The 16825-nt window shown below is 44.6% G+C and overlaps 2 protein-coding genes across 2 annotated transcripts; both read right to left on the bottom strand.

Annotated features, from left to right (window-relative positions):
• Positions 1 to 3312: 3312 nt before the first annotated feature.
• On the bottom strand, positions 3313 to 5638 carry LOC136686034 (homeobox protein Hox-B5a). Its single transcript, XM_066659511.1, has 2 exons — positions 5053 to 5638; positions 3313 to 4405 (listed from the first exon to the last, which is right to left on the bottom strand). The coding sequence occupies exons 1-2, from the start codon at positions 5636 to 5638 to the stop codon at positions 4158 to 4160; spliced, it is 834 nt and encodes a 277-aa protein (XP_066515608.1). The 3' UTR covers positions 3313 to 4157.
• A 2111-nt stretch (positions 5639 to 7749) lies between these two features.
• LOC136686032 (homeobox protein Hox-B6a) lies at positions 7750 to 9808 on the bottom strand. Its single transcript, XM_066659509.1, has 2 exons — positions 9382 to 9808; positions 7750 to 8222 (listed from the first exon to the last, which is right to left on the bottom strand). The coding sequence occupies exons 1-2, from the start codon at positions 9806 to 9808 to the stop codon at positions 7966 to 7968; spliced, it is 684 nt and encodes a 227-aa protein (XP_066515606.1). The 3' UTR covers positions 7750 to 7965.
• Positions 9809 to 16825: the final 7017 nt, after the last annotated feature.

Below are 16825 nucleotides of genomic sequence, written 5' to 3'. Positions count from 1 at the left end.
TTTTCTTTTTGTTTCAAACCATTCACACCAGCCCCGTTTGATCCCAGGAGCTTGTGTCAAAACGCATCCCACACACCTCATTTCTCTGACGCACAAATGCACCCAGAACTACGGCCTAGTCGCCTAGTTACTCCCCAACACAGAAAAACAACGCAGACTTCTGTTAACTCTCCTCGGCGCAAAATTTCAGACCTGAATGAAAGGCTTTGGGAATGGAATGTTTGGTCGGGATTCAAAATGAACTTTGAGTCACTTCTGAATGTGACAACGCTGTTTCCCGCGTGTGTCCCACAACGTTTACGGAGTTGCGGAAAAATGGAAAGAAAGAACAAAAAAAAAAAAAAACGAAATGGGAACATAGGACTTGTGCATGCGACCAGCATTCGCCTTCCTGTTTACGGCCTTAGACTTCCTCACACACACACACACACACGCGCGCGCGCGCGCACACACACACACACACACACACCAAAGGCCAAATGGACAGCTATAAAACTTCTAACACAAACTGAAAGCAGAGTGTCGGGTTGTAAAACTCTCTGGAATGCAAAGCACGCTTGATTTGGAGAAGTAATCATCTGTTTAACACACTTGTGCATGAAATGCTGGGCGCTGAATCAGTGCATGAATTAATGAAGGCGCGTAAAACACACCAAACATAAACGGTCTCATTTTAATATCAACCCCCCCCCCCAAAAAAAAATCCATAATTTTCATCGTAAAACGAATCTCAATATTCTATTAATAAAATCGAGTAAATGTAACATCAACACAGCGTTTGGACAATATCGTGCACCACAATAAAACAGTTGCAGTTCTCTCCTTCTAGATTTACAGGCTGCTTAATCGAGTTCAGCAAACCAAGGAGACCTTTAAAAAGCTTTTATACGCTGGCTGTTATCCAGCTTTAAACTATGTAAGCGGTTTGGGAAGAGAAAGGGATATTAAAAAAGAACAGGACAAAAAAATAATAATCCCACGGTGTACGAAACAGTCTGGGGCTTTGGTTAATTGTGTGTATAGATTATTAGAAAATATTGTAACATAATCATTTGTGTATTTAAGGCTGGATTTCCGAGCAGTAATACGTTAGGAGCCCGCTGCGCTCTGGCTGTAGTTACCCGTCAGACACGGGTGGCATTCTGCAGTCATAACAACTGATGACAACACGGTATCATCGTAGTTTATTCATCGCTACTGAGGCATGATTTTCGAAAGTGAGTGTAATGTAATAATCCAGTCTGATCTATAGCCTGATGTAGTCGGATCTGAGAGTCTGATCTGAGTCTGTAAATGTGAACTGAGATTGAACTCGTATTGACCCGAGGTGGCAGAGAGACACTTAACTGAACTATGGCCAGATCTACGCAGAGCGAGGATTATTATTGTCGGCGACACTTTAGCACTTTTACTCATCCATCGATTCGCTTATCTGTTTAAAAACCACGGTATTTGTGGTTTTACACATAGACACATTTACACAGCGCAGTATTCCGTTGTTCTAGGGATTCTGAGAAAGTTGGCTTTTACTGTGTATTATTTAGACGTTTCCTTTTTTGAAAACACATGGGCGGGAACGAACAAAGATTCGCTTGTAGAGCTGGGGGAGTTATATTGTCATGTTGTGTGTGTGTGTGTGTGTGTGTGTGTGAGAGAGAGAGAGAGAGAGAGAGAGAGAGATTAAACGCATGTCTATTTTCTAAATATATCTAAAAAGTAAATACTACACATGAAAATTGTATAAACCCGTGATTTGAACGTCATACGCTATCGAATGTAAATGTGATACATGTCAGACACAATCAATTCCCGTGGAGCCTTGAAAAAGTGGCAGTATTTCGTCACAATTCGACCACAGTGAAGATATGGTTAGTATTTTTATTATTTGGTAATGATTTCAGCTTTTTTAGCGTTTTTTTCCTCAACTGACAAAACCTTACAACGTCAATAAAACGTATTTTTTAAAACGTATATTTAAATGTTCAGTGTATTACACTCAGAAGAGTGGAACCGATATTGGTTCGTGTTTTTATGATTGTGCATTGAGTTCCACATAGACACCAAGGAAGTGTGTGTACAAACAGCAGCCCACACACATGACCCCCACTCTTTACACGCGCCACCGGTTCCCCAATGGACAGAATGCGGAAAAAGTTTACATATCTGATTCTTAGATCGACTCTTAGATGCTAGAACCACGGAATGATTGACACAAGCTTTAGAGACGCTCCCCTCCTCGACTTCCCACCTCTCCTCACATCATCTACCAATGTAGGCTTTAAACTGAACTTACTGTGAGCGCGCACGGTCCACTATCCTTATATCCGCCTCCAAATGGGTAGAACCAGAGAGACACGACAGGGTATGGTCCAGATACGGTCAGTGAGTGTACTGGCCTACTAGTGCGCTCTTCCCCTCACAACTGACCCTTTAGAATCCCTTCGAAGCAGTTAAACCGTCACTTGCATTCTAGAATGTGAAATATATAGTACATTGTCAACTCCCCAAAACCATAAAACTAACTTTATGGACCCCACGTGACTTTTGAGAGCCAGTAAGGGGTATCTGTCTGTGGCCTGGGCGATTTTTACGATCTAACTTCAAGATAAAACGCTCATCCGTTTGACATGTAAATGTCATAGCTACTTTTGGTATAGTTTGGTCAAAGGCAAAAGCCAAATTGCAAAAAGGCGAGGCAGCGCGGGCAGCCGCTTCACTTTTAGGACCTTTCCACGGCTCTCAAAAGTCGCGTTAGAGGGTGGCAAAGCGATGGTGAGTTTCAAAGTCCAGTGCTTGTTTATTGGGAGGGCTACTGTAGAGTGAGGGCTGTGTATTTACAAGCGGAAGAATGTCAGAGATATGGGAGAATGTGTGTGTTTATATCCGAGGTGTTCTTGTTCAGCCTTAAACCCTGGTGCCTTAGCGTTATTTAGCGTGGTTTGTGTTTGATGTCGCATGGGTGTTATACGCGTTAAAGTTCCGTGACTCTCCGTAAACTTTAGTAAAGGTGGCGTGGCGTTGAAAATCTTTAATTTTTTTATTTTTTTATTATCAGCAGAAGGCCTTGACATTTACTCATAATCTGAGGCACGATGTGTGTGTGTGGTGTGTGTATATGTGTGTGTGTTGTGTTTTTTTTTGGGAAACTGCAGTCAGGTGAAACCGATTATCTTGTTTGTGCCTTAATTTTATTGAGTTGGAGTCAAAATTCATGCCCAGAAACAAACACCGCTCTTAAAATGTTGGGTCAGAATATGGGGAACTTTATTTCTTTCTTGTTTTTTTTTTTATTTTACTCCAAGTTAAGCTACAAACAAATACAAAAAGCTTATTGGCAAAATGCTTACAGGCAGTTCAACATGACATTAGCTTTTGTCGCTTTCCACACACGTTTGCCATTCACTCTGCCTACTACAAATAGCCAACTGGTCACAATAAAAATGTTCAATATTTACAACTTTTTTTGGGGGGGGCGTCAAAGGAGGGACATAAACATGATCCAGTAATATACAATTACATATTTGGAATATAACTATACACACGTATGACCGGATACAGAAATCTAGGAAGGACTATTTACATATATCCCTTTAAAAAAAATAATCGAAGAATTTGAACACATGACAAAAATTCAATGAGATTAGACGAGGACGGTAGAACACATAGAGGACCATGGAACACATCACGGCTTCTGCTGAATTTACTGCAGTCGCCCACTAAACTAGAGCTTCACTTCATATTTGGGCAGAGGCTTTTCTAAGCTGTAAACTCAAAGGTATACACGTTTATAGGTAGTAAATAAGTTATAACATTTAAGAGCTCACATGCTAACTCTCAAGAAAGCATTAACATAGCACTTGACACAAACAATATTCATAACAAGAACAACGGGCGGCATTTTTGTCTATTTTTTTCCCCTTTTTTCTCTTCAAATAATAACATAGTATTAAAAGAACAGCCTGAGGACTCTAACGTCCTTTTAATTCATTGGAGCAGTACCACAGTAGAATTTAAGTTGCCTAAAACATCCAACAACATGCCGAAAGGTGCCGCTTTTTACAGTACTCGGTATAGTGTATTGAAACCTAGATTTCCTTGTTTTTTTTTTCTTTTGATTTCATTTGCACAACACTTAAAGAGTAGGATTTGCGTTACCACTACGGCTGGAAAGCGCTGCCTGCAGTAGCCAGGCTCATGCTCTTCAGCTTATTGTCCTTTTTCCATTTCATCCGCCGGTTTTGGAACCAGATCTTAATTTGTCGTTCTGAGAGGCATAACGCGTGGGCTATCTCTATCCTCCTCCTCCGGGTCAGATACCTATTGAAATGGAACTCTTTTTCCAGCTCTAGCGTCTGATAGCGGGTATAGGCAGTTCGGGCCCTTTTGCCGTCTGGTCCAGTCATATCTGAATGGCATGGATAAAATGCAAGAGTGAGGAAAATCGTTAGCGAGAATGGCGAAACACAGCATTAGAACAGCAGATAGCCAACACATTTTTTTGCACTTTGGAAAATAACACACAAATACCGATGTCTTCCGAGGATTTATGGCTCGAGTGAGTACAGTGCAGTCGCCAAATGGTACAGTGCACATCTGCCTCGCGCTGAGCCCCTACTTTTCTGACTTCGCTGGAATATTCAGAACTTTACGAAACACTCAACGTTTCCTACAAATTTCCTCTAAAGCCCCGACTCTCCCCCCAACGCTTATTCGTTCTCTCACCTTTTCTCCATCTCGCCTTCCTCACTTTTACTGTCTCTCCTCTCTTCTCCCCCTCTGTGCTCACATTCCCACGCGCCATAAAACAAGAACTTTTCAAAGAAACAACAACTTCTAAGCCCTCATGCCTTAGTGCCCTCTCCTCCACCTCGCTCCCCTCTCTCTCTCCCGCCGCTAGCGAGGCTCCGTACTTGAGAGATTTATGGCTCTTTCGCGGAAATGTGAAATAAAGGCTTAATTCTGGCGCTAGCTGAGCTACAAACTCTTAGGCGCACAGTGCTACTTCGCTAACAGCAACAAAATAAGGAGGCGTATAAGAGAATGCGGGGGTACCATGGCTAATATGTAGTTTCCGCATCCACGGGAATATCTGTGGCGCTTGGCCATCGCTGGTCGCCGACGTGGTGGACGTTGCCGTGGTCTCTTGCTTTTGCTGCGCGCGCGGCGCCGCGCTGGCCGCTCGGAGGGAGCCCTCCTCGGTCTCGGACGAAGCGCTGGCCTCGTCGATTTCTGTGAAGTGTGGAGCGCTGCTGTTGGCGAGGGTGCTGCCCGCGGTGGAGGCGCTTTGGTCGGAAGAAGGCGAGGAGCATTTAGGTCCCAGGCTCTCGCTGTTGGAGCACGGCAGCGGCTCCGGGGACGCGAGCGAGCAGCTGGACGGCTGTCGGAAGCGCGTCTCCGGCGCGGGGGACTGGAAGCCCCGCGAGCTGTCCCCAACCGCCCCGAAATGGCCCGTGTTGGTTGAACGATTGACGCTTAGGTCCATCCCATTGTAGTTGTAGCCGTAAGAGCCTGAATGCATGGTGCCGGAGTCCCTGTACGAGGCGTTCATAGCGCTGCTGCTACTTCCATAATTTAGTAACTGATAGTCGGGGCCATTTGGGTAGCGCCCTGAGAACGAGTTTACAAAGTAAGAGCTCATTTAGGTTGTTTTAGAGGGCTTGATTTGTAGATCTTGGTCGTTATAACGCTGTGCTTCACGATTTATGATGTATTAATGAATTATAGCAATGCACTGTACTTCGTTTTTGCTATGTATGCGGCCAAATATGGGGGTGGGGGTGCGTTTGGGAATCACGTGCTTTTGTTGACCAGTCGTAAATTCTCACTGATGACTTCAAGAGGTAATTCATGCTCTATGGTTACAAATGATGACGAGACGGGGAGTCGTTAGGCTCGAGTCAACGTGTGCCTCCCATGGCAGGGATGTGCTGCGCGTGAGCAGACAGCGTCACCTACTGGGGAAGTGCGTTATAGCAGGCGGAAGACATTTTCTAACTTTCTGCCTATTGTATTCTCTGTATGGTGATAATAAAATACTTTTATTTTTGTGGATGAAGATCTCTGGCTCGTGTCATGGTGTGGTGGCTGTAAAATGTAGATTTATTTTTAAATTTTATTTATTTGTACTCGTTAATATAATTCGGTTTATTTAGCGCATTGTAGTTATTTAAGAGAAAACAATAGGTAACGTATACATTTCTAGCTAGCGATGCTTAGTATTATGAAACGGTTTGCAAGACTCGTCAATGACAAGGGCATTAATAATAATAATAATAATAATAATAATAATAATAATAATAGCCCACAATCCAAGATCTGCTGTTACAGAGCAGGGGTATGTTTGCATGTGCCTCCTTGATGTTACCTCTACGCCATTTCTACGCTGTAGTTAAACGTGAGGAGGAACAGTTGAGCTTCTCGTGTACGTTTAGAGTATCCGACTGTAGAATTTATGGACTGAGTAGACCATAAGGAATGCAGGGCTGTGATAGATGGCTCGAGTTGATATATGGTTTGTTGACACAAAGACACAAGTTATTTCATGTATGTGCATCATGATACGCGATCCAGCCCCGTGTCATACATGTGTGCTTACATTCAAACCGGAAAAGTACAGTTGAAACAGCCCAGACAGTGGAAGCGTAAACATTCAGGACCGAGCAAGAATGGAGAAGACTGTTAGCGAAGGGGACAGATGGGGAACCTCAGTGTAACTGTGTTACTGCTTACAACGTTCAACGCAACTTATATTCGAAGAGCATACCAGCCCCGAGCTTTTGAGTTTCATACTCAGCGGGAACACGGGCAGATCGTGGTTAGATGAGTTATGATTGATCTCCTCTAGGCCTCGTGTTCCAGCAGGTTCACGTATGAGGCACGTTTCTTTACCTGGGATCTTGACTGGCTCTGGGTGAGTGCACGGTGAGCGCGCGGACAGGTCAACTTTCCCCTTCGACCACTTATTAAAGTGCACTGACCCCTTCCTTTCACTTGCAAGGGACATTTTGCCACGGAGCTGCCGGTCACTTTGTCCTTGAAAGCGAAAGCACTGTCCTGATTGACGGCTTGTTTGAGCGCGTGTACCTGTTCCTTGCAAAGCCCTGGAAACACGTGGCAAGGTGCTTTTTTTCCCCTGTGGTACAGTGCGATATATTCTGCTGCTTTTAAAAAGTAGAGAACAAATGCATTGATTAACGACTAATATTTTGCGAGAGCAAATAATCGCATTCACTTTGTCGTTCGAATAAACCGCAATAATTCAACACAGAAACACTGCGCTCTTATTTTCACGTGATGCCTTTTCACAAGACACTATTATTTAAAAACATGGCATAGCAGGTGGAATATTGTTTATATTTTATTTATTCCTCTTTTTTTTTTCCCTGATAAAATTAACAACAAAAACACGTACAAAAATGTATCTGAGACTTAACCGCCCCTGACTAGCTTCAGAAATATAGAGTGCTCCAGTCCTACTTTTATTTCATAAACCCTCACACAGCAATACACTTTAAAACCAGTTTCTAAACCATCATCATCATCATCATCATCCAGAAGAAATACGTCATTTCGTACAATGAGAACTGAGTTTTATTTTTCACATCGCTTAAATATGAACACGAATATAACATTTTCAAAGAGCTTCGTTTAACATGGTCTTCTAGATGTCGGACCCAAATCCAAGGATATGCGCGCGCACAAAAACACATTAATTAGACATCATGTAAAAAAAAAAAAATACAAGGAAATAATAATAATAATAATTATAATTAATAAAATGTCGATAAGTGGAATGCTACAACGAATTTTACCAACACAACTTCACCGGCGCGAATTTATTTACACAGGGAGAGTCTTCCTTTCTGCTGAAATACTGAGGTCTCGTGCCTTCTTTTGGGTTGTTTTGCTTGTCGTTGACTTTTCTTTTTTTCTGTTTTGTTTTGTTTTGTTTCGTTTTTCACTATTTCACTCTGTCCTCTTCTCCTCCTCTTCCTCGCCGCTGGTTTGTGAAGAGTTGATGAGTTTGTTCTCCTTTTTCCACTTCATGCGCCGGTTCTGGAACCAGATCTTGATCTGGCGCTCGGTCAGGCAGAGCGCGTGCGCGATCTCGATACGACGCCTCCGGGTCAGATACCTGTTAAAGTGGAACTCTTTCTCCAGCTCCAGCGTCTGGTAGCGGGTGTAGGTCTGTCGCCCTCTCCGCCCGGGGTTTCCGAAGCTCCCTGTTCGAGAGAAAGGGGGGAAAGAAAGTCAAACATTAACACTGAAAGCGTGCATATTACAATGACAAATGCATGCGAGCCGAGGAGCTCGAGGGCAACAACATGACTTGCTAGTCTCATGCCTCAGGAGAATGTTTAAGCGTCTCGGCCAGCGTTACTGTATTACAGTCTGTTCTTTGGGTCTCTGGACATTGATTCAGATGTTGGACGCTGTCTGAGGCTGTCAGGGGTTTACGGTGATGGCAGTGGATCCGAAAATCACATAAAACCACGCTCTCAGAGGAAAACTGAGGACGTGCCATGTTTCAGTTTGTGACGTTAATAACAGAACGTCTTTTCTTTGTATAAATCCGAGCCCCGCTGCAGTTTGGACGCCTCTTGGAAAATGTGAGAGACATCTGTGATTTTTCACAGGAACAAACTGCCACTGAGAATAAAACGAAACGAAATGCTTGTGTTTTTAAAGGTTCAGTGGAACAAGTGTAAACCTGAAACGCACCGGCTACAACACGGGGACCTTTAAATTATGACGAATTATGGCGCACTTAGAGGGAATATATTCAACAGAGTAGTGTTCCTCCAAGATTTATTCTTTTTATTTCATTTTTTTCCAGCAGCTGATTAACACTGTCCTCTCCGACCCCTTCTTAGATCGCTCTCTACCACTGTTTACCACTTGAGTTCTCTCCCCTTATACCGTATTTCACCGTGAATTATCCCTGCGCCTTTTGCAGTAGTGTGCAAGAGCGCGCGAACAGAGGGCGGACTTGTCAAAAACAACAATACCAGCCATTTTATGATGAGAGACACGCAGCAAATGCTCTGGTCTTTTACAAGACAAGACACCTCTGCGGTTTAAGTATTAAGCCAAAGACAAACGCCAGCCAAAATGCATTCTTCTCCGTCAGCCGGAGGATGCAGTTATAAATACGGTCGCATGCACGGCGGATAACAAGGCTGGCGAGTGTTTGTGAACGTGAAAGTGTTCTCCGGTTTCAGTGGGGCGTTATGGAACGGAACGGTGAGAGTGTTTACAGCGTACGGGCTTCTGACGGCGCACACCGGGGGACACAGGCGCGTAGCTCGCTCTAGGAGCTTCAAAATAACACAGCGAACGCACAGTGAAGGGAAGGTGACAGTAAGACAGTTCCACGCTTACCGTTACACGAGTTCATTCGCTGCATCCACGGGTAAACCGGCGCCGTCGCCTTGTGCTCGTCGACCTCGGTGTAGATGCTTTTCCCCGCCGAGCCCGTGCAGTCTGTTTTGCGGTGGTCCTGACTGAGGACGAGGGAGTGGTCCTCGATGCTGGAGAGGGCGCACGCGGGGTCCTTTTCCCTGTAGAAACTCGCCGTGGCGTAATCGCAAGCACCGGCGGCGCTCGCCCTGCCGTACGCGCCGTTCTGGTAAAAGGAGGAGGAAGAGTACGCCTTCTCTTGGACGCTGCTAGCTCCATACCCAGCGCCGGGATAGTGTCGTAAAGCGTCTGTGTATCCGGAGGAGTAGAGGGGGATCTGTCCCAAGAACGACTCCTGTCCTCCGGGCAGAGTCACAGGGAAAGTTGAGTTTACAAAATAGGAACTCATTGGGAGGGCACCGGCTCTTTTCCTTGCTTTATGATTTGTTGTGTTTTATAGTCCAAGTGGTTTAGCTATTAGTAGTTTATCGGAGATTGGGTTTTAGTTGAGGGGGGTGGGGGGGCTGCTGGGTGGCTATGTGCCAGTGCGGGACAGAGTCGAAACCGTACCATCTGACCAGCCGCTGACCAATCGCAAGCGTCCGTGCCTGCAAAATAGCACCCTTGAGGGGGGCTGTGATTGCATGCGCCGGGGGACCCCAGAGCAAAGCTGTATTTCTGATTTTTTTTTCACTCTCAACCTTTCTCCCTTCCCTTTCCCTTCCAATGAGAGCGCTCAGTGCGAATCACATAGGAATTTTAAAACGCTAAATTGAATACATCGCCACTTTTTCCTCCTCCTCCTCCTCCTCCTCCTCCTCCTCCTGTTTTGACTGAGCTGCGCTCATATACAGTAGATTATGGTCTGCTCCGCTCGCCAGAGACAAAGGAGGTGCCAAACAAATAAGCCAACAAATACAAATACATAAAGCATTTCCAAAGCACCTATTATTCAAAATGGCACCCGGTGGATTTTTCATCTTTCCATCGCCGCTGTTTTTCAGAGCCGTGATTCATTTCGCCTTATCGCAAAGTTGGAGACACTGGGCAAACAGGCACATTTATATCCGCTATTTCATTTCCTTTTCCTGTCATCGCCGTGATCTCCAAACATAAATATAAATATCATTAGCGAAAGTTGAGGCCAGCGAGTGAGCCGCGGTAAAAGAGGCGCAGAAATCCTCTGATTCGCAACAGGTTGCAGAGGCGCTGTTAGCGCAATTATTTCCTTTCGGAGAACTCCATTTTGTGCGCTGTATAAATGTTACGCAATGTGTAATTGGGACGCAATTACACCCCACACCCCCCCACACATCCACTGTAGTATAATTATCTTTTACATACATCTACCCACTCCAGTCCCTGACCTTTACTGTGGGATAATAAAGCAGTTTATGGCCGCATCTGTCTCTCCTGATCACGACACGTGCTTTCTGACCGCATTCTTACAGGAGTTCCACGCTGACTCCAGAAGAATATATGGGCTGCTGGATACGGCCTGTGAGCACCAGCAAATAAGTCTGCGTTTGTGGTGTTTTCAGCGCGTGTGTGTTTTTCATTAAGCGGGGTACAGTCACCGAGGCCGGGCTCCTGTCGCTCCGCCGGCCACTTGACCATTTGCTGCGCCCTAAACAAGTGGATATTTTTAAAGGTTGGCTCCTGGGGGTTGCGTGCGTTTTACTTTCATTTCAGTTTCCTTTCTGGCTTCGCGAGGATGCTGCGCTTCCTTTCGCACTGCTCGGCTTTCTGTGAACGGGAAGCATCTATTGTGTATCCACTTGTAAGAGAAATCAGGGGAAACCCTGCTCTCCACAAGCCTTCGTTCATTATTAATGAGGGGGATGAGGTAAAAATGAACCTGCGCCACTTTTCTTCACCGCGGAAAAGAGCGCGGCTAATGTTTAAATCTTTGCGGTAAATGATTGTATTTTGTTGTTGTTTCTTTCAGTTACAATTTCACTCGAACCAAAGAAGGCAGCTGACCTCGACTCTTCAGGCGGAATATGATGCAGAGCTCCAGAGGTGGAAGGACCCCCTGAAATCAGCTACAAATCACATCTGAACGCGGACTGAGGAAATCACTACAGAACGCGGCCTGATAAGGAAGAGAAAGTTCCAGCTTTTCACACCAACGAGGACAAGGAGCGACACGCGCTGTCACTCATTTCTGCCAAGTGCTGTAACTTCCTGTAAAGTCCCCCCCGAGTTTGCCGCGACACTGTGAACATAGTGAGTACGAAACCGCTCCAGAAGCACGACAGACTTTACTTTATTATTTTTATTTTTCATTTCCTGATACAGAGGTCACGCGACTGTTTGTTTATTTATTTATTTATTTATTTTATTTTATTTACGTGTGTTATTTCGCTGTTGACTATTTTATTTCCTGTTTCTAACTGTATTTTGTAATTCTCTTCTCGTTTGTATTTTCAATGACGTTCCAAAAGCGAGTACTGACGCTTTTCTCTTGTCTTTATTAGTTCTCTTGTATTTGTTGTTCGTTTGTTTCCAGCCTGTTGCACCGAATCTCTCGGTTTAATAATAAAACCCCCTTCAGCCGTCAGTACAGTGTCCTGAGCGCCAGGGTCATAAACTTCTAATAAATCTGCACTTTAACTGTAATGTGGTCATGAACGCTTGGAATTCATGCTACATTTAAATGGTTCAAACAACACTTCTGTGCGCCCGGCGCGCGCTGACCATTCCCTGACTTCAGGAACAGAACCTGTGCAAAAGTGTGTGCTTTAAGAGCTTTTTTTAACGTAAAGTATTAAATATAATATTATTTAAATCTACATTTAATAGTGTTATTTACACGTGAATTAAATATTAATTGTGAAAGAAGCACTGCATTCGTACCTCAGGTTTATTATAATGTTGTATGCCACACCTAACGCTTCTAAAACAACGGAACTCATTTGTTATTTCACTGTTTTATTTTGATTAAAGAAGACAGCGGCGTTCTGAAGAGGACGAAGCTCTCTATAATTCGCAGAAACACTTTTTCAAAAATACAGAGCACGTGCTGTTTATTTCAGAATCTGAATGAAGCTTAAATTAAAAAAAAAATGAAGCAAAATAAATTATATTTTTAAAAAATGACCGTGGCCCTCAGTAACATTTAAAATGGCACACAACATTAACAACAAACTCCGAATTCAAAAATGCACAGCGTCCACGGCGCACGCCGGAGTTTGTGTGTTGAGAAAGATTAATCGCTTTTAAAAGTAGATGCTTGAACAGACTGCTGCTTCCTTTTGGACACCAATAATTCACACATTTGTTAAAAAAAGAAAGGAGCTCCACGTTTCTCCGGCTCTGAACTGTACGCTGTTCGCTAAGATGTTGAAACCCGCTCGCTCTGACGTCTTGGTCATTTTTGGTTGCACAGATGTCATATTTTTCTCTGTAGTGGGGTCTAATTATTTTTCCTAGTGTCTGATAACATTTGTTGTGACGCGCAGGCGCTGAAACTGTAAAATGAAAGTGTATCATAAGCCACAACGTGTAAAAACCATAAAGTGTGAAATAATAAATAAATAATGTTTGCACAAGAACACTGACATTTTATTGTATTTTAAACTGAACTCAATAAAGTCTGAAGATTCTGTTGAAATCCATTGAAGTCTGTCGTTCTGTAACGCGCCGTATCCCGTGTCCCGGAAGTAAAGTGCTCTGTGTGGAAATGATTTAATGTCATATGATTTTTTTGTTTCTTTCTTTTTTTTTGGTGTTGAAGGGCACAAAGACAAATATAAAGGCTACTGAGCGCGCACTCTGTCCCCATTGACCGCGGGTCTTCCCCTCCCCCATTGTCTCTTTCTGTCTTTCTTTACCTGTTGGTGTTGTGTTAAACGCGCTGTAAAAGTAACTGTAAATAACGGCTTCCTATGGAAACTAACAGCTAATGTTTGTGTTTAGTTCCGCTCCGAGTGCAGCAGTGGCTCGAGCCGAATCAGAGCGGTCCAGCTGCTTTATTTCCACACGAAGTCGCTCCTGGGTGGATCCGACGAAGCTTTGTTTACAGTGTCTTATTCAGAACCTGCGCGTGCATGTGTGTGGATGTGTTTGTGCGCGTGTTTCAGACGGGGTTAAAGTTCCGGTGAGTGAGCACTCAGATCAGCGGGCACTTGGGCCTCGACGCGCTTCACTCGCCGCAGAAAGCAATAACCTTGGAACGGTCATCTGCTGAAGAGAACGAAGGGTTTTCAAGGGGAGGGAGGGCGCGCGTATGAAGGGGATATCGGGCCTTAAGGCTCGGCTTTTCTGCGCGAGCGCCACAAATCTCCCCCAAATGCAGACACTTCAAAGGGCGGCAACAACAGCCCGGAGAATTTACAGCCTCTGCATTCTTTTACGTTTCACTGCCATCGGGCTGAGCAGGCCTAGACCCCTCCCAGCGTCTCCTCTTATCTGCCGCCACTTTATTCCAGTTATTCCCACACAGCTTCTACCAGCATTCAAACACTGCATCTGCGCGAGACACGCGTGGAACGGCGTGGACTCAAAAGAGAGGGCAAGAGTCTGGTTATTCACATACGAGAGTCTCTCTCTCTCTCACACACACACACACACACACACACTGACTGAAACACAGCCTGAAACTACATAACAAAACCATTCAAATACCAGAGAGAGAGAGAGAGAGAGAGAGAGAGAGAGAGAGAGGAGAGGGGCACACATTCTCACACTGCTATAAAATGTCAGGTCACACTCACTCAAGGAAACACACACACACACACACAAACACAGATTGCGACAAACAAATGCACACTGCCATAAACCAAGTCTCTCTCTCTCCTTTCACATACACAGTTGTAAAACTAACCACCCCCTTCCAACACACACACACACACACACACACATTGCAAAAGCATAGCATTCTCCTCTCTCTGAAACGCAAGGCTTGAAAACACCCGCTGTCACTGCGCTCAACGGAACGCTAGATGGCACCAAACATCGAGGAAACAGGGCGAGCCGCTGAAGCCTGCGTCAGTGACCAGCTCCCACCAACAACCAGCTGCTGAGACCCCTACAGCAGCCATGAGCCCACCATCTCCACCATAAACAGCACTACACACAAGCTTCTCGTGTGCATCCAACACATTTAACAAAGGCATGCGCTGGATTTTCTGAAGAATTCCAGACTCGTTACGTGCTACACACTGACTTCATATAAATGTGCTCATATCACAATTAATTCAATTAGAAAACAGCTGCATGGTGTGATACACAATGTCTGAGAATATAAAAATACATTATTAATAAGAGCGGTAAAATATATGCTTTAATTAGTGGCGTATTATCCTCCCGTCTCTCGGTTTAAAATAGCCTCTATTTAAAGTGGGGGGGGGGGTAGTTATAATGTGGAAATAAAGAGGTGGAAAACAAAGGGTGCGGGGGCGAATAAACCTGCTGAACCGGATGGAGCACCGGCGCACTGGGAGAGGAAACCGGAGCGGGAGGGTCTAGACGAATAACCGCTCCCTCAGTAAAAGCAGCTGAAGGTGGAATACTCTAGAAGAGCTGTAAATGCGCCAGAGAATGGAAGAATGTTTGTCGCTGTTTAAGGAACGTGGAGGATGCTTAGGTTTGCAATGTCCAGCTAAACCGAGGACAGCACCCACGCGCCGGTACGCATTCGAGTTCACAACCGAGGCTTCCTAATGCATTTCTGTTTCAGGCGCTAGAGCTGGTGTAAATTGTATTTTTTTAAAACTAGCATCCCGTTTTCGCATTGTGCCAGAGCTTTTCGCCGCGCGTAGGAATGTCGCATTGCCTCGTGCTACTTGATTAAGCATTCCACGTAGTGAGGGATCCAGGAAAGTGGAGCTAAGATCTGATTGGCAACAAAGCTGGTCCATCAAACCATCTCCCAGCATCTCACTATCCACTAACTGTATAATACACACGGTATAATACACACACTGGATTCATTAAAAACAGTCATTAGCAACAACAGCAACAACAACAACAACGCTAAGCATCACAGCATTTAAATCTACATCTGCATTGAAAATGAAAAAAAAAAAATCAATCTAAACCGGTTTCCACCAAAGCCACGCGGTGACTAAAGCCCGTCAAATATCAAAAAGCCAAGGGTTTAAGGTTTAGCTTCGAGGATTAGCCTCCTGCAGACAGAACGGATTTTTAGGGGAATGACAGCCCGCCTTACCTTTGTTGATAATTCGTCACCCGGCGGCGGGACAGTGAGGAGAGCCCCTCGCGTTTCGCCGCTCGCGCTGGGGAAGTCCTGCCGCCATTAGCGCGAAGCCGTGACTCTGACAGCAGCGCCGAGGCTTCAATCCGCTTCGCTCGCGTTTGTCACCGGGAGCCCGATCCCCGTCTGAAAAATTAGATGAGACCCAACTGCGTGTCCACATCTCAGTCAGAGTCTCCATCGCAGCGGAAATCCCAATCACCATCGGCCACATTAGCATACGGCAGCGCGCGCAGGAGGCTGGTCTCCCTCCTCAATAGCAGGAGTCCGTCTCAACTGCGCGCGTTCCGTGTTTGTTTTTTGCCAAAATGCACCATAAAACGGAAGAAGAACCTTTAAAGAACGCGCCGAAGCTTCATAAGGTGCAGCGGCCAAAAGAATGCTGCAATATAACCACTTGGGAAATCATAAAAAGTTCATGTTCACGGTTACCCATCCACATGACCATCCTCGGCCAATCCCAGGACCCAGGCACTCATAAAGTTCTATCACAAAGTTGTAAATTTTCATAAAACAACAAGGAATTTATTGCATTTCTTCATGACTGCTTTAGCAGCAGTGCCTCTGCCGTCGCCATCTTTTTCTTTCACTAAAGCCTAAGAAACAGTGTGGGCTATCTTTTTTTTTCCGGTTTCTTACACACTCAGGGCTTTGCAGAGATGAGACCTTTGCTCGTCGATGAACAAAAACAACGTGCGTTTATGCTGCAGTTTCCCCTCAGAGCTCAGCGCGGTTTGACGACTGTATTCGCGTTTAACACAAGGATTAAAATATCTTTCGATTATTTCAGAAGTTTCAGGGCGCATCAGCACTTTGATATGTTTGAATAAAACGCACAACACAGAATAAGCGCAGACTGCTCTTCATTATAACTGATTTATTACACTATAAAGGTCTGGTACACAGTTTTATAAGCGAATCTATGATTCGTGTAAACAAATAGCCGCGAGACTCGGGTTACATAGTTTAGGCAAATGGCCTAACATTAAAATATTTGTCACAAACACAAGCATAGGTTTAGATTCACAATCACACCATTTATACATCGCAGAGGAGTGCTTCTCCGCCGCTTATAACGGACGACGAGAGGTAAACAGTGACACAATAATCCATGTTTATGCCTTAATTATTAGCGAAACGTCCTTTTAGCGAAAAAAGGTTTGTCCATTTCTTCGTTTCATTGTAAGAACACAACCCTTTACACAA

Source organism: Hoplias malabaricus, unplaced genomic scaffold, assembly GCF_029633855.1.
Source record: "Hoplias malabaricus isolate fHopMal1 unplaced genomic scaffold, fHopMal1.hap1 H_2, whole genome shotgun sequence".
NCBI lineage: Eukaryota > Metazoa > Chordata > Actinopteri > Characiformes > Erythrinidae > Hoplias > Hoplias malabaricus.
The sequence above is the reverse complement of the archived record's forward strand: the minus strand, read 5'-3'. Positions and strand labels throughout refer to the sequence as shown.

Excerpts from the sequence above, each read along its gene's own strand:
- LOC136686034 (XM_066659511.1), bottom strand. The coding sequence starts at position 5,638 with ATGAGCTCTTACTTTGTAAACTCGTTCTCAGGGCGCTACCCAAATGGC. Across the intron at positions 4,406-5,052 it reads GAAACTACATATTAGCCATG|ATATGACTGGACCAGACGGC; the intron begins GTACCCCCGCAT and ends CATGCCATTCAG.
- LOC136686032 (XM_066659509.1), bottom strand. The coding sequence starts at position 9,808 with ATGAGTTCCTATTTTGTAAACTCAACTTTCCCTGTGACTCTGCCCGGA. Across the intron at positions 8,223-9,381 it reads GCGAATGAACTCGTGTAACG|GGAGCTTCGGAAACCCCGGG; the intron begins GTAAGCGTGGAA and ends TCTCTCGAACAG.